This window comes from Otolemur garnettii, unplaced genomic scaffold, assembly GCF_000181295.1.
Source record: "Otolemur garnettii isolate 467f Iridium unplaced genomic scaffold, OtoGar3 scaffold00065, whole genome shotgun sequence".
NCBI classification, from domain to species: domain Eukaryota; kingdom Metazoa; phylum Chordata; class Mammalia; order Primates; family Galagidae; genus Otolemur; species Otolemur garnettii.
In genome coordinates, this window is record NW_003852460.1 from 6,993,360 (window position 1) to 7,004,340 (window position 10,981).

Below are 10,981 nucleotides of genomic sequence, written 5' to 3' on the forward strand. Positions count from 1 at the left end.
CCTATTTTCAATACATCTTATTGCATTTTAGACTAGAAAAGCCTCACCAGTTTATCGTATTTCAAAACATAAAAGCTCAGAAAGATGAGCCCTCCGAGCCCCGTCACCCAGTGTGGAGAAAGTTTCCCACCCAGCACGCTCACATGGCTGTGTCTTCTCTCCCGTCCTCCCAGCGCCTCGTTTGATTCTACGGTCCGGCTGTGGGATGTGGAGCGAGGCGTCTGCACCCACACGCTGACCAAGCATCAGGAGCCTGTCTACAGCGTAGCTTTCAGCCCTGATGGGAAATACCTGGCCAGCGGCTCCTTTGACAAGTGTGTCCACATCTGGAATACTCAGGTAAGCTGGCGCCTGCAGTAGTCACATTCCCAGGGACCAGGCTAAGATGGCGCTCGTGCTTGCGATGAATGGAGCACACTCCCATGAGCACTATCGGCCAGGTGCTGTGGGCTGTGGCATCTTTCCCCAAGAGAGACACTTTGGTCAGCTTCTGCTGTCCAAAGGGCTGTCAGCTATGTGACTCAGAGCCCAAGCTCTGACCTCATCATCTTAGAGCAAGAGCCACCATCTTCTGTTCAATTTTCTGAGTCTGGCATGAGACTTTCCACCTGCCTGGTCTGCCTGGTCCTCCTGGCGGATACCAGGAGCATCTGGAAGGAGCAGAAGCATTTACCTTGTCCCTGGATATACTGCCCTCTGGACAGCAAGGCTGGAGAGCAGGGCAACATCCTTCCATCCCTCTCCTGGGTGGACGCTGGCTCTGCTGCCCTTGTCCACACCAGCTCCATTTGCTCCCTCATCCCTGCTGAGGAGCAAATCAGGGAATTCCAAAGGAACGTGTTTGTTGCTGTCACACCACTGAGACTTGCAGCTGAAAATGTTTTGTTTTAGTAGCCCGGGGTATATCAATGTTGGGTTGTCCTCTTATCAGGGACCACAAGGGGACAGGATCAACTGTGGGTGCCTCTGGCCACACCTGATGATGGACAAGTCCTGAACTGGAAGAGTGGAAATGTTGGGGACTAGTCCCATGTCGTATAAGGACTGAGTTGGGCAGTCAGCCCTTCATTCTCTTTCTCACGGGAGAGACCAATAGGGCGATGGCAGGAGTCACAGAAAATAACCAAGGATCCACTGGTCGGCCCCCAGGATGGCTTACACCCCACTGGATCTGACAGCGAGGTGGATTTGCTCTGTCAAGTTCATGCCCCCTCTGGCAGAAGGAGATTGTAGATGAGCAGTACACACTGCAAGGGGTCCCCTGAGATCACAGGCTCCTCAGGAACTTACACAAACCACACCCCCTCAAGGGAGGGGAGGGAATGGTGGACCCAGTGTAGAAGCAGCTTGATGCCAAGCCCAGTCCCACAGCTCTAGAAGGGCCTCCCAGGAAACATGCACCTCAGGACTAATGTGCAAAGGTCTCTATGCATGAAGTGCTTGCTAGAAATAGCTGCCGTGGATGTATTTGTGAAATGATATCAGTAAATGACGTGATTAGGTAGGCATGGTAGTGCATGCCTATAAGCCTAGCACTTTGGGAGGCCCAGGAGGCAGAGGATCCCTAGAGCTCACGAGTTTGAGACCTGCCTGAGCAACATAGTGAGACTCCACCTCTATGAAAAGACTTTTAAGATTAGCCAGCTGTGACAGCACACCTGTAGTCCCAGCTACTCGGGAGTCTGAGGCAGGAGGGTCACTTAAGCCCAGGAATTTGAGGTCACTGTGAGCTATAATGGTGCCACTCCCACTGTAAGCAGGACAATAGAGTGAGACCCCCCCATCTTTTAAAAAAAAAAAAAGCCATTTCAATTAGCTGCAGCCTGCCATCATGAACTCAATGAATCATTTCAACCCTTTTTGATAAACCAAAAAAGAAAGTCTTTAAGCTCATTTTAATCCGTCTCTAAATATGAAAATAAAATACAGAATCCTATTGACTTGGTCCTCTCCCAGTACACAGAATGCCATTATTAAAGCTGCAGTCCCCACCCCCTGGGCCGTCTACTGGTAGCACAGTAGCAGGTGAGCAGTGGGCCAGAAAGTGAAGCTGCTTCTGTATTTACAGCTGCTTTACAGCCGCTCCTCCTCACATCACTGCCTGAGCTCTGCCTCCCATCAGATCAGTGACGACATTATAGTCTCACAAAAGCATCAACCCTACTGTACACCGCTTATGTGAGGGATCTGGGTTGTGGCTCCTATGAGAATCTAATGCTAAGTGCTCCAAGTGAAGCTAAAGTGGTGATGCTAGCACTGAGGAGCGGCTGCAAATACAGATTATCAGCAGAGGGGGTTGCACAGAGACCGTAATAAATCAACTACTTGCAGGCTCATATCAAAACCCTATCACTTGGCCAGGCATTGTGGCAGGTGTCTGTAGTCCCAGCTCCTTGGGAGGCTGAGGCAAGACAATTGCTGAAGCCCAAGAGTTTGAGGTTGCTGTGAGCTGTGACACTACGGCACTCTACCTAGGGTGACATAATGAGATTCTGTCTCACAAAAAGAAAACCCTATCAGTGAGTGGCCAGTGACAGGTAAGCTGCATATGGTGGCCAGCTTTATAGCAACAACACAGTTCAAGTGTCACCATCTCCCATCACCCCCAGACGGGACCATCTAGTTGCAGGATACCAAGCTCAGGGTTCCCACTGATTCTGCGTTATGGAGAGTCATACGATTATTTCACTATAAATACAGTGTAATAATAATAGAAATAAAGTGAACAGTAAATGTAATGGGATAGCATCACTCCCTCCTCAATCTGTGGAAAAATTGTCTTTCATGAAACCGAACCCTAATACCAAAAAGGTTGGGAACCGCTGCGTTAAAGAGTGAATTTGAGCCAGGGTTTTGTGAGAACTCCCCTGGTCTCAGTCTTCAGATTTGTCCTGCCCGTGACTAGTGACAGTTTGTTCAGTACTTCAAAGCCTTATCCTTCCCCTGTCTCTTATGTCTGTCAACGTAATGCTGCTTTAAAGCAGAATCCAATGTATGTTATATATTTGAGCTTTCAAACTAATTGTCCAAAAAATAATGTGGGCTTTAACTTCATGACATGTTGATAACATTTAATCAATAGTTAATCATTAGATAGCTGTTTTCATTGCTAGCGGGGTAGGGAGCTGTTTGTCAAAGAAACAGACAGTTAGGCAGGTGAGGGGCTGGTGGCTGAGTACCTGTGATGGAGACAGGGCGGGAGCCAGAGGCACCGTGTCAGTGATGACCGCTTTGCTTTGCTTTGCAGAGTGGAAGTCTCGTCCACAGCTACCGAGGTACCGGCGGCATCTTTGAGGTGTGCTGGAACGCCCGAGGAGACAAAGTGGGGGCCAGCGCGTCCGACGGCTCTGTAAGCAGCACCTCTGGTGTGCCGGGTGGCAGGGGGGTGGGGTGGTGGTGGTGGGGTGTGGGTGGGGCAGTGACACCACGTGGCTGATCCTGAGTGGGTTCCTGGAGTGTCAGTGGCATTTATGTCCTGGAGGAGGCGGCTCAGCATCTGGCACACAGCAGTCTCTCAGCCAGCGTGTCTTAGGGGAAGGAAGCTTCGCACTGGATTCCATCCGGGTTGGCACCACATCTGGGAATGTCCATTTCTTTGTCCCTTACAGCAGTCACTCTAATCAGCAGTTAAATTTGTGGCTCTCAGCATAGGTGATTCTCTCCCTTGGGGGGCATTAAACAGTGTCTGGAAGGGTGTCACTGAATGAGGAAGACACATTCTGAGAAACGCATCATCAGGTGATTTCGTCACTCCTGCAGACCCCGTGGCCCGGCCACCTTCCTGTACACCCAGGGTATATGGTGTGACGTTGGCCCACACACCTATACTACCATTGACTATAGGCAGTGGTAACACAATGGCGAGTGTTCTTGCCACATCCAAACATAGAAAAGGCACGGTAAAGACCCAGCACTGTCATTGAGTGGGCCCACTGCTGTGTTGTCTGTGTGGTGCGTCATTGAGGGAAACTTTTACGGCACACACGTGACTGTGCTCTTGGCATTTGTGAGTGGACAACAGTGACACTGCTCAGCCTCCCACAGAGCACAGGATGGGGCCATCCAGCCCTTGATGTCACTGTTGTCGGGAAGGAGCAGCTCACTCCTCTCATGCCCAAGTCTGGGTCCCCACTGGTACCAAGACATGGCCTTTCATTCCACAGGCCTCCTGGGCACTGGTGGGCCTGATTCTACAACCATGGGGCATCTAGATTTTTTATTGGCCCCAGGAGTTTGGGCTGCCCTGACCTCTAAGATAAACAGCATTCTGGCTGGCTGGCTGTGTGTCAGTGTGGCCCCCATTTGTTCCCACAGCTCCACACTTAGCCTTGCTTTCCATCTGGGTCACCATCATACATATCCGGCCTGGACGCCAGCCGAGAGTCACGCCCCTCAGTTCTCAGCACCCTGCTGGCCCTGCTTTCCTCCTCATGCTGTTTGCTTGAGTCTTGCGGGTTGGATGCTCAGACACTGGCCTGCCCACCTGGCTCTAAACGCACCTTCACATGGGCTCTCAGGATAACAGGTGCTTTGTCCTTCCTTCCAGGTGTGTGTTCTGGATCTGCGGAAGTGACCACAAAATGTCACGGAAAAAAGAGACAAAGGATTCTAAAGGACCAGCAGGGAATGTGTGAGGCTGCGGCACTGTTCAGGCACAGCTCTTGTCAGCTCCAGAATGGCGCAGACTGACCTGGTTAGTGTGTACTCTGAGACCAGCCTGGCCCTGGCTGCAGGAGGCTGTATTTTTATCATAATCTTCATTAAGAAGTTTATAAAACACAAAAGGCAAACCAGAGCAAAAGCAAACACACGGTCATATCAAAGGGGGAAAGAATGGTCCCCGCCGAGGACAGTCAGCCCAGGGAACGCAAGGCCACCAGGTGGATGGTACATGTTTCCATCCGGAACAGGCTCTGTGATGACTGAACACAACAGAGTGGAAAACAATTTTAAAAGCTGTGCCAAAAAAAAAAAAAAAAAAGTAAAGAAAAAGAAAAATGCTGTGATAAACCTACCAAAAGGGGAAGAACAAAAAGCCCCACAAACCCCCTCGCTGTGGCATCACTTTGTTTTGTTTTGTTTCATTTCCCCTGACGATTTGGACACTACAGTGGCTCTCGGAAAGGATCTTCAGCGACCAGTTTGTACCATGAGAAGTGCAACTTCATCATCCGACAATGCCTTCTCCCCTCTAGGACCTTTGTTCGGTGGTTTATCTCTTGGCTGGGACTCTGTCATCCGGGGCCTGCGGTCTGAGATGGAAACTGCTGTTGGTGTTTGCTCCTTCCCTCCATCGCCCGCCGCCCCCGCCACCTTTCCTCCTCTGACTGGGGAGGTCTGGCTTTCCCTGCACCCTCCATAGGCACAGCCACATGGACACGATGAGAAGATCTCCGGTGGACAGCTTTCCCCACCTCCACCGTCCCTGCCCCCCCTTTGCATCCTCCCCCACTCCCACCCCTGTCTCTCTCTCTCTCTCTCTCTCTCTGTCTCTGTCCTTTGTCATAGTCACTTCAGATCTGAGGTCTCAAGGGCACTTTCGGTGCATAACAAGTGCTTTACGTAAGAAGGCAGGGCCGGGGAACTTTTTACAGGAGAAAAAAAAATGACTTATAAGAGAAAGAGCCTGGAGTATTTTTGGAAAAAAAAAAAATATTTTTATGTTAAAACAATTTTAAAATCCTAAAATGGCCATCAGACATAGAGAGCTTTGTGTGATTCATATTTTAAAAAGAATTTAAGAAGACATAGGCAGGGTCTGCGGAAACTCTTCCCTCCCCCCTCAGCTTCCTGAAAGGTGGTCAGGAAAACACCCGTGGAGGTCGCCCCTGGGGGTGATCACACCTGAGGCAGTGGGGGCCTCCATCAGCCAGCGAGAAGGATCCCAGCTCTGGGTTGGAGGAAGAGCAGTGTGTGTTTACTGTAGCAGTGATAACAGGGGCATGCTTGGACCCTGAGGAAGTGTTTCCAGAACCAGAAGGTACACTGGAGAAGCCCACACCTCAGCTGGATCCGCCTGTCACCCACACATTCCCTCAGCAGGGCAGCAATGGCCACTCCACCAGGAGCATATGACAGGCTATGCCTTTTCCTCAGCACAGTGGCAATGGCCAGTCCATCAGGAGCATGACAGGGCACCAGTGGTCTCTCCACCAGGGGCCCACAACAGGCCATACCTTTTCCTCAGCAGGGCAGCAATGACTGCTCCACCAGGAGCTTGATGGGGTAGCACCGTCCTCTCCACCGGGAGCTTGATGGAGTAGCACCGTCCTCTCCACCGGGAGCCTGCAACAGGCCACATCTTTCCTTCAGCAAGCTGCTCCACCATTAGGGCACACTCAGCAAGTCCTTCCATGCAGATCCCACATAAAGGCCCCTGGCATATCCCTTGGTCTAATGATGACAAAAGTGAACGTGGAAGGAAGATATTTTTTCAGTGCTGAACATGAATTACATAGGTAGAAAGTCACTAGAAATTTCTGCCGCCTTTATGATTCCTTTCTCTCACAAGAGACTAGGAGAAAGATTCTTTTTTTTTTCTTTTAAATAATGAATCTTTTTACTGTTTTTAAAAAATTAAACAAAGCTTTGTGTTCCTAGAAGAGCTTCCTTTCATTGGTTCAGGCGACCTTTGTACTCCCATTGTCATGAGCCGACACTGACTTTATTTTTTTGGATTAGCAACTGGGGAACAGTCCAAGGACAGGGCCTCCTCTCTCACGGGCTTTCCTGCGGACAGAGGAGGACCTGGAGAAGTTGGCCAGGCCCTTGAGGGCTGCCGAGTCAGGCAGTGGGAAGGGTTCAGTCCGGTGTGTGTTCTAGCAGCAAGACAGGGTATCATCAGAGGGTGGCGTCCATCCACAGAGCTGAAAAACAGCCTTCAGGGAAGGACCAGGACTAGGAATGTGCTGGGACCAGCCACAAAAGCCAGGTGTGTTAATCATTCTCAATTAATTCACAGTCTTGCACTTGGTTGTGTGAACTCTTCAAACCCTCAAGACCAAAAGACTGCTCTGTTTCTGAGATGAGTATTTTATTCAGGCTCTGTTCCCTAAAAACTTAGCAAAGAAAGCCAAAGTTATGTGATGTCACCATGCCCATCTTTGAAGATTGTCCCCAGGCAAGTTGACAGCTTCCTGCCCTGAGGACTCATTAGGTTTGGGGGGGGCAGTCTGTGGGGGGCCCAGATGAAGACCATCTTTACTGCCCCACTCATAAAAATGCACTCATCTCTACAGAGTGTCAGCCATCAAATATTAACCCATCGTTGAGCTACAGCTTGCATTTTACAACCCCAAATGCCACACAATGGTGCTGGTCAGATGTACCGTGAGGAATTCATTAGACAATCTTCACATGAGTGTCAGTAGCCAGGGTCTCTCCAAAGTGTTGGCTGTAGTTTGGTATGTGAACTCACTGGAATCATCAGGTTGGCCCCTGGGGCTGTGTGACCTTGGACTCAGGCTCCATCCCTGTGCCCTAGAGGAACCCTCAGGCAAACGGAGACTGTCTGCATCCCAGCTTCCCACCTGCCACTGGCCGAGAGGGCTGCCCAGCATGAGGATGTGGCCAGTGCCCTCCTTCATCCTTCGGCTGCCAGAAAGTTGGCAGGTTCATCTTTGTCATCAAGGGTGGTGGCCTGGTTGGAATGTTTTCGTTCGTCATTTACAGCTCTTAAAAAATAGTGAGGAAAGTGTGTTAGTGACCAAACGTAACCTTGAGAGCAGACAGCACAAGGGTCCCTTCTGTCCCTTCTGAGGTCTTTCTGAGGGTTTGAAGTGGCTAACAGCTGTGTACCACACACCTGGGAAACAGATGCTGCCCACAGGGGACCAAACAGGCTGGACGCAACAGGGCTCAACCCTCTGACCCCACAGCACTGTAGGACTGGACTCGTTTCGTCTTTTTAAAACTAGATCATGGAGCCAAGTGAAGTGCACTTTGTCAAACGTAAGGGTCTGCTTTGTTCCGTGTTATTTTCCTCTCTTCTAACCTTTGTTTCACTTTTTTTTTTTTAATTGTGTTTGTTGTCCGATGCAGAAATGTTCTTTCCACCACTCACTGAAGTTTTGAATTCTGGCTTCTGCGGTTTTTATTGTCTGTGTCAGACGTACAGCCAGACGTGGTTCTCCATCAGCATTTTCCAGATTCTGTTCAAACGACATCCACCCCCTGTTCCATTCTCTTCTCCACCCATGCTCACCCTCACGCTCTTTGGAAAAAAAAAAAAAATAAGAATCACCTTGTGTGTCGTAGCTCATTTGTTTCAAGAGAGAATCAACAGATCATATTCAGTGTCTTGAATAAATTGCTCTATTTTGATATTAGAGAATTTGGTGGGTGTGCTTCCTTCCTGGTGACCGGGAACCCGGGGACATGCTGCCCCAGTGGCAGGAGGCAGAGCTCAGGGTCCCTGCATGCAAGGGTGTGAGAGCCTGCTACCACCTCTGCTCAGCACGGTGAGGTAGCTATCACAGCACCATGTGCAGGGTGCTTGCTTTTTAGAGGGTCTCTTTATCGTTTTATTTCAGGCTGGCTGTTTATAAAAAGGCCACACAAATGAATTTTCTCTTGTCAGCAGTTAGGTTCATCGGGAGTTTGAATTCAAGGACTAGCCCTGAGTAAATCTGATGAGCTTTCCAGTTACAGGACGGGGTGGCTTCTGACCTTTTCTTCTGCACAATGCAGGCTGGCGTGTAGCAATCACGGACCAATGTCTTCTCTGTGCCTCACTCTGACCCATGTTTTCATTTATGCCACTTTAATTAATCAGTGGGTATTGGATACTGCAATTAGTTAACTTGCTATCCCTGTTCTATGAAGGAGACAGTAGATTCAGAGACCCAAGGAGATGGGTTTACTCTGAGAGTAGTGGTTCTCAACCTATGGGTCACAGCTCCTTTTTATCAACGCAAAGACATTGCAGTGGGCAGCGCCTGCGGCTCAGTGCATAGGGTGCCAGCCCCATATACCAAGGGTGACAGGTTCAAACCAGCCCTGGCCAAACTGCAACAAAGAAATAGCTGGGCATTGTGGCAGGCGTCTGTAGCCCCAGCTACTCGGGAGGCTGAGGCAAGAGAATCGTCTAAGCCCAGGAGTTTGAGGTTGCTGTGAGCTGTGTGATGCCACAACACTCTACCAGGGCCATAAGGTGAGACTCTGTCTCTACAAAAAAAGAAAAGAAAATACATTGTGGCATTAGGAAAGTTGAGAACCACTGCTCTTAGAGTCTAAAAAAGTCTTCACCATGAAGGTGAGTCACAGAAATTTGTTTCCCTCTCATGCTGCTTGTTCGGCTGTAGACAAAGCAGATGTTGGAGCTCCATCTGGGTTCAAGACTCCTGTGGAGAATTGCCTGGGAAATATCCAAATGCCTGTGGCACATCTCAGATTCCTGTCTTGAATTGGCAAGTTTAGACTAAATGTTGGCCAGAGCAGTGGCTCACACACCTGTAGTCCCCCGCACTTTGGGAGGCCAAGGCAGGAGGATCGCTTGAGGCCAAGAGTTTGAGACTAGCCAGGACAACATAGAAAGACCCCATCTGTATAAAATATTTAAAAATTAGCCAGGCTTGGTGGTGGTGAATTGTGTTTCTTGTACAATGCAGAAATGTTCTTTCTACCATTCAGTGAAGTTTTGAATTCTGGCTTCTGTGGTTTTTATTGTCTTGTCAGGCATCCAGCCAGACGTGGTTCTCCATCAGCATTTAGTCCCAGCTGCTTGGGAATCTAAAGCAGGAAAATCACTTGAGCCAAGGCGTTCGAGGCTTTAGTGAGCTAAGAGCCACCCCAACCTGGGCAACAGAATGAGATCTGTTTAATTTTTAAATTAAAAAAAAAAATTGGGGGGGTTGGCGCCTGTGGCTCAGGGAATAGGGCGCCAGTCCTATATGCCGAGGGTGATGGGTTCAAACCTAGCCCTGCCCCCCCCCCAAAAAAATGTTTTTTCCTTTAAAAGACTAAATATGAAATGAGCAATTGTCACCTTCTGGGGGGAAACCTTCAGGGGAACCCTTCCCTGCAGTGATTCTAAAAATGTTTTCCTTGTTCATTGGGGCTCCTACTTTTATTTATTTGGGGAATCTAACTTTCAATTCACTGAACAGAGACCTCATACTATGGGCAGGAGCGGGCGGTCACTTTGTAGACTGAATTGTGGCAGGGATACGCACTTATAGAAGACTTGGAATCCCACGGGCCATTTTTTCCCAGTGTGGAAGCTTTGTCTCTGCAGTGTCTCATCCATAGCAAGGTAAGCAAAGCCAGGAGACAGCCTTCCTCCTGGGCAGGAGGAGGGGAAAGTTATTTACAGCACCCGCCCTCGGGAAGTGAGTGCTGCACAGGGTGGGGGATTCCTTTAGGAAGCACGGGATCCTCCAGCAAGGGCAGGGCCAGGGCCTGTCCGTGTTCTGTCCAGTGACCCAGCTGCAGAGGAGGGTGCTCTGTTACTCTGAAAAGGGGGCAGCCAGTAGGCTGCCGGAAAGGTTCCTATGCTGTCACTGATAACCAGACTGGCTGCAGACGTGGCCAGCCCTTCTCCCAAGTCCCAGCTACTTGGGAGGCTGAGGCAAGAGAATCACTTGAGCCCAAGAGTTTGAGGTTGCTGTGAGCTGTGATGCCACAGCACTCTCCCGAGTGTGACATAGTGAGACTCTCTCAAAAAAATTTTTTTTGTTGTTGATTCTCCAGAGGGTCCCAAGAATGATAACATCTGCTTATGAGGAGAGTGTTTGGGGAAAGTTAGCCAAAGCTTTGGCAGAAAACACCCAGGAAAGATTCAGCAGAGAGTGCTTCACTGCAGAACTGCAGAGCTCCAGCTCATCCCTCTAATCAAACAAGGGCAGTTTTGCCAGAGTTTTTTTTCTTTTTTTTCCCAGCTTTTGGCTAGGGCTGGGTTTGAACCCACCATCTATGGCATATGGGACTGGTGCCCTACCCTTTTGAGCCACAGGCACCACCCAAAAGGAAGTTGTTTTTTTTG

The 10,981-nt window shown here is 49.5% G+C and overlaps 1 protein-coding gene across 1 annotated transcript in view; it reads left to right on the forward strand.

The window, feature by feature from the left end:
* TBL1X (transducin beta like 1 X-linked) overlaps positions 1–8,332 on the forward strand; it is a 52,906-nt gene extending 44,574 nt beyond the window's left edge. Inside the window, exons 10-12 of the mRNA XM_012807151.2 lie at positions 174–339; positions 3,248–3,349; positions 4,547–8,332. Of these exons, the coding sequence (XP_012662605.1) occupies positions 174–339; positions 3,248–3,349; positions 4,547–4,573 (295 nt within the window). The 3' untranslated portion in view covers positions 4,574–8,332. The remainder of the gene's footprint in view (positions 1–173; positions 340–3,247; positions 3,350–4,546) is intronic.
* Positions 8,333–10,981: the final 2,649 nt, after the last annotated feature.